We start from the raw sequence: 16,829 nt of genomic DNA on the forward strand, positions 1-16,829 counted from the left end.
GAGATGCATGAAAACGCATAAAAAAATGGTAGCATTAAATAGAATAGGAAGATCATACAGGATTTCCTTGCCTAGGCCACTTTGAAAAGAGAACTCATAGTTGAGTTTACATTTTCCCGTGGTCTGAAGACCCTCAGATGTGCAGCATACGTAATGCTTGCATGTGCAGTAACGGCGACAGAAATAAGTTGGAAGACTTTCCTCTAACTTTTGTGCACTACTCTTCGTACTTTAAATACCCATCTGCAGTTCACAGGCGACAACTGAAAATACCGAGCTGTAATGGAAGTCGCCATCTAACTGAACTTTTTTTTTAACGTTGGGTGAATTTCACAGGCAAAGCCCCCGTGCTAAATCAAACAGCGAGAAGACCCGGCGCAACCCGGTTGCCTCAGATCCGCTCCGGTAAACGCAGCGAGGCGCCTCAGGGGCCGACGGCAACCGCGGACGCGCGGGGGAGCGGCCGCACGGGAACCCACCGGCTCCGAGCGACCCCCGCGGCCGGCCCTCACGGTTCGCCACGCCACGCCACGCCACGCCACGCCACGCAGCCGCGGGGCCCTGCGCGGCGGCCGGGCTGCAGGTCGGGCGAGCGGTCGGAGGGTGGAGCGAGAGGGACGGGCTGGCGGCGGCGGCGGCGGCGGCGGCGGCGGCTCTCCCCGCCGGGCGGGCGGGCGGCCCGGCTCTCTCCTTTTCGGCGCGGGGAGGAGCGGCAGCTGCGCAGGCGTTGCTCGCACCCTGTTGATTAGTCAGTGCTGGGATGGCGCTTCCTGGGCCAGGCGCGGCGGCGGGCGGCCCCAGCCGGTCCCGGGGGGCGGCGGGAGCAGCAGCAGCCGCCGCCGCAGCAGCAGCAGCAGCAGCAGCAGCAGCAGCAGCCGCCCGGCGGGCCTCCCCTTCTGCCTAGCCCAGCATGTCCCGGGGGGGTCGGCGCTGAGCGCGGCGGGCTCACTTCCCTCCCTTCCTCAGTTCCCCTCCCCGCTGGCTGCAGCCCCGCCGGGTGGGAGCACCCCGCCGGCGCTGCCTGTCTGGCTCCCCTCCCCTCCCTCCCTCCCCTTCTCCCCGGGCCAGGAAGATGGACCCCGGCCCGGCTCTGGGTTGCAGCCTCAAGGACGTGAAGTGGAGCGGAGTGGCCGTCCCCCTGGACCTGCTCGTCAGTACCTACCGGCTCCCGCAGATCGCCCGGCTGGACAGCGGTGCGTGGGGTGTGGGGAGCGGGGAGCGGGGCCGGGCGGCGGGGCGGGCGGCGGGGGCCCCGGCTGCACACCCCCCCCCCCCCCGCTCCTCCCGCGGCGCTTTCCCTGCGGTCCCTGACACCGGCGTCTGCCCTTCCCGGGGGTGGGTGCGAGGCTTCGGCTGGCGGCGGAGCCCGTGCGTTGCTTTGCATCAAAATATCTGGGTGATACCCGCCCGCTGCCCCTTTGCCGTGTGTGTGTCCGGGGGGGGCTCGGTGCAGCCCGCTCGCTGTCAGCTGCCTGCCCCTCGGAAAGGTCCTCGCAGTCGCAAATTAAAACGTGGAAGGGCATTTTCGGTACTGGAGACCCAGCGTTGTGATGAAGTGATGCTACGCCGAGGCCAAGTAAGAAGGGACGTTAAATAGCCAAGTGGGCTAAATCCCAAATGTTACACTTCACTAAAAAAGCCACGAACCCGTAAAAAGTGGAGTAACCTAAGAAGCCTTTATAGTCTCCAGATAACTTTTTATTACTGTTCACTTGGGTGCTTTCCTGCAGTTCCCAAGTCTGCAGCTTTTTGTTTACTCCAGGAAATAAGAAGTTTGACAGAATAGCTGTGACAGCAGCGTTTTGCCTTTCCTAGATGCATGTCTTCGAAAGCAGTGTGTCAGCACAGAGAACTGGGGAAATATGGGGAATTTTTTATAAAGGCTCAGGCTTTATATATAGTAATAATATATCTAATAAAGGCTCAGCTGCTTTCTGTGTATGTGCATTGCATGGTAGCTCTGGGAAAACTGTCCAGCTCTCCAGTCTCTAAGGGAATGCAGAAGATAACTCACAAATCAAGAAAAATTTCCAGGCTTTTTAATTCGTTAGCTTATGAAATCACCTTGCATTTATACGATGTGATAGAACAGTTTCTTACAAAGTTTTGTATTGATTTGAAAAGTTAAAAAGGAGCACAGGCATTTGTCCTCTGTTACTCCTCGGTATGCAGGTCAAGACCAGGATTGGTTTATTACTTAACTGCAGTTCCCGTAATCCAGTGATGATTCAAACCAGGGGTTTTTTGACTTTGTCCCTTGATTATGCAGTACTTTTCCTGTCCCTTGTAGTGCTTCTTCAGAACTGGCACTCAGGAGCAGGTTAAAGAAGAGCTTCTTTGCCTTTTTACCTGCAGCTGGCTGGTTTTCGTACTGTCGAATGTCTGTAGTCCTGTAAGAATGGCAAAGCTGGTATGTTGAGGAGTTCCTTATGGTAGTACCTTCTGTCACTGGAAACAGCTAAGATGGCCTCCAGTCACTGCACTTAAGGTGGTCAATTTACTTGAGATTCCTGGCAGTGATTCAGGCTTTAACAGGATGTATGTATTGATGACTTACTAATTTCCCTCTCTGCATGTTATAATTCCCAGTCTCCTCACTCCTCTTGTCTTGCTTCATTGGAAAGGACCTGAAGGAGCTTGGTGGGTGGAGAAAGTTTATGGGTTTTTAAGCAAGTAATTATTTTGGGGGGGCTTTTTTTTTTTTTTTTTTTTCCTTTCGGTTTTGTGTCAGACTTGGTGGTGGGAATATCCCATAACTATTGGGGAGACAAGGATGTAGTGGATTATGTGCAAAGGCTTTTTTTGTCCCATGTGCCACACTCAGAGCATATGCACAGGCAAGTGGTAGGTGTAAACAGACCTGAGCTCTTTTGCCCATGCCCTGAGATGGCCAGATGTGAGGCAGCTGTTGGTGTAGGTGTCCTGGGAGTGCTGGTTCAGCCCCACACTAACCCTGCTGGGAGGCAGGCTCAGGTATGGCACTGTGCTAAGGGCTTTGGCTTGAAGCTGCTTGAGATCTGGCCAGTTCAGCATGCTGGCAGGGGCTCTTGGGTCTGCTTTTACCTACTCGTACAGACGTACCTTTCAACTTCTGGGACCACAGATGGCAGACGAATCAGTATTTTACAAAGAACGCAGACGCCATGGTCTTGGTGGTACGAAGAGAACACTTTCTATTTCCTAAGGAGGTTGTCTGGCAATAAGAGAAAGCAACCATGAATCTGTGTGTAGCCTTCTGAAGGAGGAAAGCTGGGAGCGTGCAATGTTTGTGGAAGTGACTGGAGCACCTGCTGTCCCAGGGCGGTTGCTCTGCATCCCTGTCCTTGTCTTGCAAAGCTAACAGGTGGAGCTCTGTCAGAGAATTTCTTGATGCGATACTGAAGAAAATAAATGCGGGGTCCAATCCAAGTGTGTGTCATCCACTGCTCGGGAAGTTTAAGGCTACCTCTGATAACGGAGGAGGGTCTTGTGCCAGTTCTGTCAGGATGCAGCTCTTGTCCCCTCCGCACCACTGCAGGTACAGCCTCATCGACGGGGTGAGGGTTCCGTTGCAGAGAAATGGCCTCGTCTCTTCTTTAGGTGCTAAATTCCTCTCCAGATCAGTGGAAGCTGCATGTGTTCCATGCTGTTGGAAATCAAACCACCTGTAGATGTCTGTCTTCAGTCACCTTTTGATTTTGTGGTTGCCTTCTGTCTGTAGCAGCGAGTTGTTTCTAGACTGGTTGTTTCAGTCATCGTGAGGTTTTGGGAAAGCCAGAATTAATTTCTTCTGGGGGACTGGGATATAGAAGAGGGTTGGAAAGATGGATGTGTGTTTTTTGCAGAAGATGCCAGCCTTACTGTATTGTTTTGACATTTCTTAATGGAGTTTACACTTGGTGGATAATGTTCTTCAGTGACAGACACACAAGATCTCCAGTTTCTCACTGTTGCGTCACCTTCAGGCCTTTCAGTTTGAAGAGGGAGAATGGGTATGATGAATGTAGTTTTGTTCTTCGAGTTTGGATGTGCAGCTCCTGGAAAAATGCCCTTAAGTAGTTTGGTTTCTTGACAGGATGAAGTTATGAAATATTTATGCGCACTAAATTTGGTCCTCTGCTAAGAAGGAAGGGTTTTTCTTGATGATATGGGCTGAAGGAGGAATGGGAGGAAGTAGTTTGTCATTACATCAAGATACAGTTGGAAGTAGTTAGGCATCAGTGCCTACCTTATCCATGTAGAAATTATAAATATGTCAACTTCTGTTTTTTCAGATGAAATTTTAAGACTGTAGTTATGATCCAGGTTATGCTTTTGGATCCTGTTAAGTCAGGAGTCAAGTTTTGTTTTAATCTGTTCATGTGTTTTAATATTTTGCTGGTGAATATTCTTATATTAATTGAACAAATAGGCTGGAAGAAAAAAAAAAAAAGCTCCTATTCTTGAGAGGAAACAAATGTTTTTTCTATTATTCTTTTTTTCCCAACATGTATAACAGTTTAGATATTTCTAGAGAATAACTCAAATACAAAACTGCTAAAAGAGTGCTGAACATCATACCAAAGAATATGAATGGACTTTAGCTCACGCTGTGGAATTCACTGAGTGGGCTGTTTCAGATGCAAAGAAGCAAGACTCAAAGAGCAAGAGAGGAGCGAGCTTTGTGTTGTGTTTTTTCCTGTTCTCGCCCCCCCTCCCCATCCTGATCTGCATTGTCACAGCTGAATCCCACCCCAGTGACACAGAGAAGCTTGTGGGTGGGTGCCGTGGGGAAAAGATTTGTCTCCGGGAGCCGGCAGCAGAAGGAGATGGTGTCGGCTGCGGTTGCTGCAGCCGGGCTGGAGGTGAGCATCGCTGGGCGCTGAGGCGACGCGGGCGTGCGGGGGGCTTGGGCTGCCGGCCTCCAGCTCGTCTGTAGCAAAGGCTAACAGCGAGCCTGTGGCTGCATCTTGCTGCTAACGCCGAAATGATGTTGTGCCCGATTATCTCGGGGCTTTAAATGTCCGGTAATTATTTTTCTAAGGATAACTTTGGAGGGTAAAAGAGAAATTCTGTCAAGGTTAAGATCTGGCAAATACTGCTTTGCACAGAGCTGACCTTCAGGCCAAACTTTTTTTCTTAAGCTCACTGCTCCCTTTGGACTCCCAAGAGTTTCTTAGCAGAACTCCCTTTCCCCCAGCCCCTGTTGCTGTGTTTCCACTAGTACAGAGCAGCCTTTGCGGGTAGTTAGTTCTCACCCGCAGATTGGGTATGAACTAAGAGTTCACAGAAATCAGCAGCTTGTGTACAAAGTCTAAAGTTTCTGGGATTAAGAGGGCATCTGGTCCTCTGATTTTTTTTTTTTTTTTTTTTTTTTTTTTCGACAGGGGATAAACATATTTATGCATGCTCTAAAAAAAAAAAAAAAGTTATGGAAACTGGTAGTCTTAGGATCAAACATAGTGGCACTTGTCCTCAACACACAGAGAAGTGATTCCCTACTGTGCTTGGTGGGGAAACCACACAGAACTTCTCTGGACTGTGGATTGTGATGAGCCACTGAAACTCCAAAGGAAATTCTTTTCTATGCAGTGTAACTGTGTGGTTGCTGTAAGATGAAATGACAGAATTAGTGGCTCTGAAGAAAGGAAAAAAAATCTATAAAATACGTAACAAATTTGAAAGGTAATTTCTTCTTTCTTACCCCTGAGTGAACTCTTGTGAATATCAGCAGTGGGTGAATAGTGAGTTCATGCTGCTATTGCTGCTGGGGATGAAGAGATTTTATTGACTTTTTTATTTTATTTCAGGTTCTTTTTTCCTTGTCCATTTCAAAACTTTTCATGGTGACGTCTGTCTACCCTAGTCACATTCAGGGGACTGTTGTTCCCTGCAGCACATTACTGTAGGGCTTATTCCAGTTCCAAGTATCTGGAAACTGAGCACCCTCACAGCTTATCAAAGAACATCGTACTCAATAGAACAGCGTGGCCGTGTGCATAATGAAAATTTTGTATTGCGTCACTCTACAAATGCGGGTTATCTGTGCAGCTGAACAATACTTTGAAACTACAAAGAGACTTATTCTTTTAAGGTCTGAATGCTGCTATCCGTGCTTTAATTGTCTTGAATGACCTCCTTCTTTTGAGAAGCTAGTGCAGGGTGTCTCAGTAGTCTTCTATTGAATAAATTTTTAAAAGGAATCATGTGGGGGTAGGGCAGAGCTTTCAAGTGAACCAGGAAAGAGGTTTTGGATATGCTCAGACCCTGGGCAGTGGCCATGATCTCATTTCCCACTTAAGGTCTGGCCGGCTGTTGTGTACTGTGGTGTGGTAGGTGACAGTTCTTGTGTAATGGGCACACAGTCAAGTGTCTCTGATTTAAAGGCAAAAATCCTCAAGATATGCCCTACCCACATGGCTTGATTTCTTCCTTATGTGCTGAGCAGCTCTAAAACTCCAACCGCTTATACTGTCTGTTCTGTCATTAAGGTATAATCTCAGAACCATCTTCTCCCTGCTGCTTCTCCTTTCCTCCTTTACCTTGTGGTCTGCTGTTTCCATCAAGACAATTGAATGAAAAAACAATTGACAGGTTGCCACTAACCACTGTTCCTGGGTTTTTCTTTTGGTTGTTTTTTTTTTTTTTTTTTTTTTTTTTTTTTTCTTTCCCCCTGCTGGCAGAGATGTGTTCCAGAACCATTTCAGTGGAAAAGCTTTTAATTCACTTAATATCCTCAACTACCTAATGGTGTCTGTGAAGATTATAGTGCCTTTCTGGAGATGGAGGCCAGTAACTTGCAACACCTATTCCCAGGTATACAAAAGGCTTCCAGTGAGTCAGATAAGCAGTTCAGCAGCATACCCATTTTACACCTAAAAAGCCATTTGTTTGAGCTGCTTTCATGTTTGGTAATCATTTAATGTACAATAGTGTGTACTGTGGTACTGTGTGTTCTTTAACCAGTGTGCCATTTGCACTACACTGGACCCTTGGTAGTGTGGTGGGGCTGCTAAGATGCAAAATAGTTGTCTTGCTCTTATGTTGCCTTGCTCTTATTTCTTACATACTTAATACATGTTAATATTATTTTCTGCCATAAGAGGTGTGAAACTTACAGCTCTTTGTTTCAATTTCTGGAGTTTTGACTCTGTTAGGTTATGCACATACCTGAACAAACTCTTCCTGGATAATTCTGTAGTTCAGGTATTGGGAGGTGAAACACCATTAGTATTTTCTTAACCGAAATTCAAGTAAGTGCTGTAAGTTTAAATCCATGGATAAAGTCCTAGGGGAAGCATAGTGCCTTGGCTTTTTTTTCTTTTCTTTTTTTTTTTTTTTGTTTTTGTTTTTTTCCCCCTCCATTTAAATTACATGTAGCTTTCAGATGAAGCACAAGATGTACATAGAATCAAAGGAATTAAGGTGTCTTGAACAGTTAGTAAAACCCTTAATCTTAAAACAAATGTGGTGTGATGAATCGTATGCTGTTGTTGCAAGATATGGTGGTAAGGAATGGTATAAGTCTAGCATAGAAAAGAAGGGTTTTGTTGTTTTATGCTTTGTCTGTAAGTGCTGTTCTGGAACTAGGTGTTCCTGGATTTGGTGATTACGTGAATTGGCACTCCCTGTAATAGCCCAGCAAAGGCAACTCCAGGGACTATGCCAAGATGAAGTGCTGGAGGATATTGGACAGCGTGCTCTGGTGCTCCAGGATTCGGTGGAAGCTGTGGGAAGAGCTACAGCATGTTCCAGTTACTCAGTGGTGGTTTGTAAGCAGTGAAGGGCATGGGTGTTGCTATATTTCCTTTTGGCATTAGGAGTAACAAGTTGGTTGGACTAGGGAAGCTTAAGTCTCTCCTCTGTAGGAAAATATTCATCATCTTAACGTGGATTGCATATGACTCAAAACCAACCTTCATAAAACCCAATGAACCAATATTTCAAGTCTGAAATTTTTGCTTTTAATGGTGCTTCCCTTTGGAATGAGTTTTACATAGCATTTGTGGTTTGTAATTTTCATACCATTTACAGTATGAAAAGCTTGTAGAGCTAACTTCAGTGTGCATCCACCTGCAAGCCAAATTTGCTAATCTGAAGGGCTAGCACAGAAATGTAAAATTGAGGTGTATAGGCAGATTGAAGAGTGTGGCTTTTGAGGTTCGGGGCCACGCCTGCTTTGCAGTCTCTATGGCAGTGTGCATGTCAGGATAAAACTGCTAATATTACAGCTTTGCCAGGGCACCTGCACGCTTGGCTGAGGCACGGCATCAGTGAGAATAGCTGTTCTGGCTCGATATCTCCTGTACTGCTGCTGCAAGGCCCTTAGGCTTGATGCTGCATGCTGAGGGGGTAGAAGTGTCTTCCTGGGGCTGGGGAGGGTTTGGAGTCCAACCTCCAAGTCCCGTAGCTTGCTTTGGCTTTCAGTTTGTGCAAAGGAGTGATCAGAAACTGGGCCTTCGGTAAGAGGCTGGTGGAATGTCTGGAGGGTAGGAGGTAACTGCGTTTAGCTCATACAAGGCATTAACACCACCAGCTACTGCTGTGGCTGACGGCACGTGGGAGATGTGAGCGTAGAGATGTGGTAGAGGTTGCAGATGTGGAGCAAGAATTGCCAGCTCCGACAGACGTTAGCAGGCCAAGTCTGCTGTGAGGAGGGAGATACTCTTGAGCCTGCAAAACATGCACCAAGTGTCTGGATCAAGCCACTATGCTGACCTGACAAGACCAGCGGGAGCGACTGGAGCTGTGGGTTCAGGGGGCTTGGGGAGCCCCCTGCCAGGGGCCGCAGCACAGACGTGCCCAGGCAGGAGCTGGTGTGCTCTCAGCAGAGGAGCAGATGGTGATTTTACCAGGAAAAGTAGCAAATCTTGTGGTGGGGGAGGCCACTTGAAGCCTCCTGGAGGGACAAACCTTCAGGAAATGCAAAATTGTTTGAAAAGTGCCGTTTTTTATTTGTTGGCTTTTTCTTTCCTGGTGTTATAACTGGTGCAAGTTGTAATCATGGAGAACTCAGGTTTGTTTATGTTTCCTTGGCCTGTGAGGATATTGCTGGGCTCCTAAGAAGAACCAAGGATAAAGGTTTAAATACAATCTCGGAGACTGGAAGATGCCTGAGAGCTCAACTTGATGAAGCTGATACTGTAATTGCCTCATGCCAAGGCTGAACCTTACCTACTCAAATGTAAATATTATGTAAAACACAACGTGCTGCGGTTGTATTTGTGAAACGAGCAGGGGAAACTTTTCTAGCAAAGTGGTGGTGGCGAGGAAGTTGGGGAGTTTCTCCTTACAGTCAGGGCTGGGGGAGTGGGGAGGAAAGCTGAGTAAGGGACTAAAAGCCTTCTTCGGCAGGCTGGTGCACGCCACGAGTGGCTCTGCCTGCTGTCTCTGGGCCTTCATGGCAAAACCTGTGCCTGGCGTGGGTGAGGACGTAGCTTGGTGGGTGGCAGGTTTCCACCGAAAGGCCGGGGGGGCTGCGGCCGCTGGCTGGGGTGCAGAGTAGGGGTGTGCATCCTCCAAAGGCGAGGTGTTGGGTGCGAGGGTGCTGCAAGAAGGGTATGGGCTCGCTGGGGAGAGTCTGGAGATGAACCACCCTAAACCGCTTGCTTCTTCACTCTGTCCTGAAGGGACAGACTGTGTGCCCAAGGCCAATCCGAGGGTACCAGTGGAAGAAGGTCCCTGTGTGTACCCTAAACAGTCATTTCAAAATTGTGCCCGCTGGCCTTAACTGAGCATCCCCCCCCGCCTGGTCGTGCTGCTGCTGAGCGCTGAAGCGAACTGGGCTGCCCGGCTCAAACAGAGCACGGTCACCTTGCAGCCGGGTTTGTAAGTCATGCAGTCTAAATACTCAGTTACTAAATTACTTCCAGGAACTATTTCGAAGTAATACACAAATGAGCTCGGATACCCACTCCCATGTGTTTGTTTTTCTGTTTGCAGCTTTTGTTGTTGTTGTTGTTCCAACTGGCAATTTTGCTTCTTTGCCCCACTAAAAGCAAGCACTGACTATTCTTGTTGCTTCCTGGCACCTCACCATTTTGGACATGAAAGAGGGAACATTGGGGTGGGAAGATGAAGGAAACTTTTTATCACGGTGGGGGGGGAGGCGAGGCGAGGAGAGGGCAGGAAAAGGCCCATATGGACAGATCTTTTCTTCTTGTCCAGCTTTCCTGTTGAGTCTTTCAGTGGGTCCCTTCAGGCCATGGTTGGATTCAAGGATCCCTTTGGCTCCAGTCTGCATCACTCAGTCCATCCCCGAGGCTACTATTCTATACTTGTGGGCTTCCAGTAGGTGTTGCAAGTTATCTGCAGTCATTTCCAACGTTGTTGTAAGGTAAAGCACCCAGTAGTGTCTAACAGTAGCAGAAGGGAGCAGTGCAAGGATCTTCTTCCATTTTTCTGTTATCCTTTCTTGCCTTCAGATAGGATAGTCTGTCCTTTCACCTCTTCCAGAGTTACTGGCACATTGCTGTTGTGTTCTTGTTCTTTCATCCAGCTTCTTGCAACTCCTGTGCAAACTCTGTTTTTCCATCCCTCTGTGGCCTCAACTTGGAAGAAACTGGGGTGTTTCTTAGACCAGATGGCAGCATGATGTTTGGCTGTGCGTGTACCAGGAGTGATATAGCTCTGTATGTGCTACCAGAAGTGAGAAAGCAAGCAGGGAAAGTTATTTCAGACACTTTTAGAGACTTGAAAGTTTCTGGTCACTGAGATCCGAAATTGGAACTGCAGCCCATTGCTGTTGGAAGGAGACAAGTGTTCTGGGCTTTGCTTCAGGGAGGTGTTTTATATCCGTGCAGATAACATGGGATCTCCCTCTGTGGGGTCTTACAATTTTCTGTTGACATGCTGTTTGGTTTAACTTAAGTAAAGGGAGTTTTGCTGGCAGGACTCCAGTGTGAATTGGTAGGCTTTGCATGTAATGTTTCCTTTTGTCAGCCAGCACTGATGGCTTGCTTGACTTACAGAAAGTGAGTGAAGATGCTGTGTATTTGTAAAAATAATAGTAATCCTTGACCATTTGTTACAGGATGTGACTGCTGGAAGGAGAATCTTATGTGTGTATCCTTGTTGGAAGACTGGTTTCCAAAACATTAAATTATTCCTGCTTCTTAACAGTTTTGTTTAGGCTTCTATTTATTAAAAGGTCAAAATGCCCCTCTTCCTCTTTGAAGGGGACCATAACCACACACATTGTGTAATATCTAAGATCTTGTCTGAGTTGCATTTATGTAACTTCATTATGGTCAGACATTTTTTCTGTCTTAGTCTCTGAATGTGAAGCTACATTATACTCACAGCAGGAAAATACAGAAAGCATCGGTCTGTGTGTGTGACTCAGATGATAGGGTTCTATATGAAAATACAAAATGTGACTAGTTACACGCGCGTGTTATTGCAGTCACTGAACTCAGGACGTGGCTGTAGACAAACAGCAAAGCTGCAACACCACTGCAACTGGATGTAGGGCAAGATAGAGGAAAAGATGATTTCTGTTGCATATTTTATGGGTTGCACTGTCAAGTATCTTTTGGGTTCCTGTGAATATATAACAAAATATCTTAAGACCAAATGGCCTGTGGGCAAAGATAAGTGTGCCCTCAAGGGGAAAGTGAGGCATGATGGGCTTTTCCTCATTCTGTGCTCTGCATGCTGCTTGCCAAAAGTACAAGCTTTCCTCTTCACATGAGAGGTTTTATTTTTTTCTTTTTGTGCCTTCTTAAGATGATAAAAATATTATCAAAGGGATTTTATTCATGTAGCCCTTATGGTTTGGGTTTTTTTGTTGTTTGTTGTTGTTGTTATTTTTGTTTTTTAAAGCCATTTGTTTTACACCTTACATTTTATGTGTAGATTTCTCTGAACAATTAATATAAATTGCATTCAGGATTAGGACTGTTCTTGATCACAGAAGAATTAGATGCAGGTTTAAGTGCACTCATCTTGTTAGTATTCCCATATTGCCCAGATACTCTTACTGTACCAGGATGTAACCAAACCAAACAGGTGCCTGATTACAGTTGAACATCCAAAATGTCTGTGCGTGTGTGCTGTCAGCTTGTGTTTGAAGAGGCATTGCCTTCTTACTAGTGATACTTGAACTTTTCCAAGTTGAGACAAAGGGGTGGGATGGACACAGCTGAAAGGCAAAGGCAGCCCCATCAAGCGGGTGCCGTGTGTGCACCATCAGTTAGTGCCTGCTTGGTCTCTGAGGGCATGGGGAGATGGGCCAGGCTGCTGGGCAAGCAGCCGGGTGGTGACGGTACTTCAGAGCAGAGCTGAACTTTTGCTTGCTTCCAGCTGTTTTTATTCCATCCTTAACCCAGGCTGCAAAAAAAAAAAAAAAAAAAAAAAAAAAAAAAAAAAAAAAAAAAAAAAAAAAAATCAGGGCCAAATTAAAGTGTCATGTTGAGTTCTTTCAAAGCCAAAGAAAACTATGCGTGAGCAGCTCCTGCATTTGGGCTACTTTATTTTTCATTGGGAGCTTGTCCAAGATGCCCCAAGTTCAAACGGGGATCACTGCAGTGCAACACAAAGCAGCGTAGTGTCTTTTTAGGACTTGAGATATATAATGAGAGGACTGAGCATGTTTACTTGGATACTATTTTAAAATATCATCTAATTATAAATAACTGTCAATGAGAGCTCCCCAGCTCTCATGCTGTGCCTAGGAAAAGTCTGAATGAATAGGCTGCTTTTCTGCCACGGCAATCTAGAATCAAATTCTAGGTCTTAAATCCATGAGGTTGGTAGGGTTAAAATTTTCTTCATCAGCATTCCGAATCTGGGAAGCTTTAGCCAGACTTCCCTGATCAGACTCCCAACCATTGCACGTGGGGACAGATGACTTCTGAAGCAGCTAAGGTGTGCAGCTGCCTTCAGTTTTATCAGTTAAAGCAATCGTTCTGTATCTGTGCTTGGAAATAAATAGGAAGCCAGTAAAAGCATGTGGTGCAATGCTAAATGCTGACCTTCCACCTCTAAGTATTAAGCTTCTCCAACTAGGCACCTGATGCTAAACAGGCATTTGGACGTGTATCCTCCAGTGGACCTCACAATATTTATAGATGCATCTAAGCAGGAGCTTTCCAGCATAAGGAATGCTTGCCTCCAGTGAAAGAAAACCTTGTCTCTCTTAATGAAGTATTTAAAGGAGCTGATTTGGATGGCAGCAGGCTGCTCAGAAATCTCGTTACTGCTGTGTTTTTCTTTTGGTCAGGTAGTGCTGTCATTCTCTTTATCTGTACCTATCAGGCTGTTTAGGAAAGCTGCTCTTTGGATTCCTCATTTCCAAACCTTGTGCCTTGATTGCAAGGTCAAATATATATTTTAAGTCTTTTATTTTTCCCTTGACTTTGGCCATAAGAATTCAAAATGAAAAATAAACTAAACATGAGACGGACATAAAAATTCCTTTCCCTCTCTATGGTAACACTAAACTAGTCTGGAACCTCTGTTGCATGCAATGAAAAAATTATTTAGCTTTCTCCTCCTCAATATTTCTAGCCTGGGATAATTTTAAGTGTAGTTGAACTTGGCGTTCTTTGTTCTTATTCTTAATGCTTCAGTTTTGTGATCTTAGGTGACTTCAAAACCAGAACATTTTCTTCCTTGGGAATCTCAGTTTTCAATTAGTTAAGTCTAAGATTTTTTTTTTTTTTTTTTTTTTTTTTTCAGCATTATTCAGCATGTTGCAGGCTATCAGAGTAGTTTAAAGAAGTGCGAAAGTTTTTAGGGTGGTTTGTAAGTAACCATGGTGATTGGCTGTTCTGTTGGATCAATCTTACAGCTAAATATGGCATGAGGATACATCAAATATGCAGTTCCATCTGATGATGCTCAGCATTAATAAGAAGAGTAATTATGATAGCAGAAGAAAGTTACTGTGTTTTGGAATGCAAACGTTAAGTTGTTGTACTGAGTGTTTTTTTTCCCCCCTGTGTGGGGGTGGAGAGCAGTCTGTGTTGAAAGATGTATTTTGGCTTGTTTGGCTTGAGTTCATAAAAAGTAAGGTTTCTCATTCTGGGATGTTTGTTTTGAAGGCTTGAAACAAACACAAACAAAGCTCAATTAAATCTGTGTTGTTACTCTTCCCCCTCCCACCCCACCCCCCCAGCTAGTTTTCTTATGAACACAAAGAGAGGAAGATGCCAAGGTTCAAATTGTGAGATTGCTGAAGTCAGCAGAGAGTTTACCATCAGTGGCAGTGGCACCAGATTTCCACTTGGTGTTTATTTAAAATATTTGTGCTCCTCTTTCCTGCAGTAGGTCAAACAGTTGTGTTGTTTTTTGGTTTTGGGGTTTTTTGTTTTTTTTTTTTTTTTGAAGACTTGCTGAGATGCTGTCTGTGTATTTGCCCCTAGAGAAAAGCTTGTCTTGGAACAAACTGGATTTTTCAGTGGATTAATCTGTACCATAGCCTTGTAACAAGATTATGGTTTATGCTGATTTGTTGCAACACTACTGGTATATCCAGTCATTCCAATCGCAAAATGCTAATCCTAAAGAAATAAATCTGTCTTCTTGCTGGCAGGCATAAAAAGAATAGGGGGATGGGAGTCGCTGCTGTCTTCTTGGGTATTAGTGGGTGATAGTTTGAGTTCAGCATCAGCTGGGTTGAAGCAATTTGATTGTATCAGGCTTTTGCAGAGGGATTGTAAATTGCAGAAATAAAGCCTTATCTCCTTTCTATTGATTGTGAAATATTTAATGGTCACCTAGAGCAAAGTTTGATTGCAGTACTGAGGCCGAAAGGTTACATCAGTGCACAAAGTGCCGCAGGTGGTGATGTTTGGCAGCCTGAGGGTGATGCTGTCTTTGCCCCTTCCTTGCTGAGCAGGTAGGGTCAGTGAAGCAAACTGGGTACCCTGTTGTTCAGACACGACTGAAAATTATTGCAGCGTAGCCGGCAGCAGTTGTGTTTCATCCAAGGCAAAAGGTTGGGAGAGGCTTAATCTTGGACAATTTCTTGTGCAGATGCCCAGGTCTTCGTGAAGCTGCAAGAAGATTCAGTGTCTGTCCCTCTGCCATCTGAGGTTGAGACAAGTGTAATTGCTGGTAACAGACCTTGCTGCAGATGAGCAGTTTCGGGCACCTGAATGTCTCAGTCTCGTCTGGACAGGGTTGGATGGTTCTCCTGAATGTTTCCTACATGGTGTCTGCAGCAAATTACCAAAGAGGTGGTCTGAAACTCTTGGTGAATTTGTGGGGCACAACCTGATCCGGGTTTGGTGCCTGGGCTCTCCTGTGGTTCAAATAAAAATATTTGGAAAATGAAAAAATTTGAAAAAAAGAAAGCACTTTTTTTTTTTTTCTAAATCTTTTGTAATGTAAAAAGCAGCTCTGAAGACCAGATGGTTGAATCTTAATTTGAGAGAGAGCATACAAGATTTTCAAGTAATTTCCCATGATCTTCTCTGCTTCAGTTGTGACTTTTTCCCTTTTCATGCTTCTGGCAAAGAAAGGAAGAATATAAGTTATGTTAAAATCAAAATGAGTATGAATCCTTATGATGTCAGGGGTAGCCTTTCATCCACTGAAGGGTGTGGAGTCTATGCAGTTGATGGAAGGTCAAGTCAATATTACTTTGGATTTCTTTGGAGAGAGGGATGTTTGATTGCAGTTTGAATCATGACGGAAATACTGGTTGATGCAGGTAACAGGAACCAGCACAAATGAATGTGCTGCAGGAATGGAACAATTAAACAGAAGCACATTTTTAAAACTACCCGGGAAATTGTTTGAGAAGGAAGAAGGGAAACTCAAAAGTGAAGTTGCTTAGCAGTCCTAGATATAGCTGCAGTTTTTATTCCAGATCTTTGTGTTGCAGTCTCAAAAGGTTGTGTAGCTGGGGACTGAGCCGTCTGCTTTCATCTTTTCCACTGTGTTCAGAGACGGACAGTCAGGTGAAACCACTGTCAGGCTTTCCTAATGAATCTGCCCACTTGAAATTAAAATATAGTACGCTACATTTTGTAGCCCTGAGATGTTCAAATTTTAACGTGGGTTGGGTTTGTTTTGGTTGTTTTGTTTTTTTCCATCTACAATATTTGCTCCTAGAAATTACAATATTTACCCTTTTAACTCACTGGCAGTCTGTATTTAGACTTTGCATGATACACTCCCATGCAAGTTGTTTTGCTTGTCTTTAAACAAGGAAGTTTGTCTGATCACCTAGATAAAAAAATTATCAACCTTTTTTTGTGTCTGTATGGAATGACAAAGTGAGACTGATAACATGGACAGGCTTTCAAAGCAGGTTTTTCTTCTGTAGTAGTAGTTTTTTCTGGAATCACACGCTCATCTTACTTCTGTCCCATTAGGCATTTTATGCAAGAGTAACTCTTCCAAGCATCTGTTCATAGTGACAAAAAAAAAAAACCCATAACCTTTTAATCCTTGTAGATCCAATGTTCATTAATGTTGCTACAGGTGAGGTTCTTCATGTAATAAAATATTTCTGGGGTTTCCTTTCCTACCTTTGTTAAGGAACATTACAAGGATGTGATTTTTTTTTTCATACAAATTCCCGTTGCTACTTCAAACTGGAAAATTCAGATGACGTTCTCTTCCTTTTTCTTATGACATATGTCATAGACCAGTGCAAGTTTTATTTTTTCAGAAAAAATAGCACTGGCAGGCTGAACAGCTCATTGAGATTTGACTTAGTAACCAAGTACAGTGCCAAAGCTTAAGCAAGCAAGCCGCCCTAATTTAATATTTATTAGTGTCTGACATTCATTGAGGTATGTTTTCATAGATAAATCCCCAACAGATACTCTGATGCAGCATGCAGAAAACAGAAGGTTTGACTTCTTCCCTCTACTGTCCCTCAGAGTTCAGATAGAAGTTACTTGTAATGAGAATTA

At 44.9% G+C, this 16,829-nt stretch overlaps 1 protein-coding gene across 2 annotated transcripts in view; it reads left to right on the forward strand.

Moving 5' to 3' along the window:
• Positions 1 to 723: 723 nt before the first annotated feature.
• Positions 724 to 16,829, forward strand: part of GAREM1 (GRB2 associated regulator of MAPK1 subtype 1) — a 103,580-nt gene continuing 87,474 nt past the window's right edge. The window contains exon 1 of one of the 2 annotated variants that reach the window (XM_042798095.1): positions 724 to 1,193. In XM_042798095.1, the coding sequence (XP_042654029.1) occupies positions 1,073 to 1,193 (121 nt within the window). In that variant the 5' untranslated portion in view covers positions 724 to 1,072. The remainder of the gene's footprint in view (positions 1,194 to 16,829) is intronic. The other variant, XM_042798094.1, reaches the window with a different exon arrangement.

This window comes from Tyto alba, unplaced genomic scaffold, assembly GCF_018691265.1.
Source record: "Tyto alba isolate M040663 unplaced genomic scaffold, T.alba_DEE_v4.0 Super-Scaffold_27, whole genome shotgun sequence".
Lineage (NCBI taxonomy): Eukaryota > Metazoa > Chordata > Aves > Strigiformes > Tytonidae > Tyto > Tyto alba.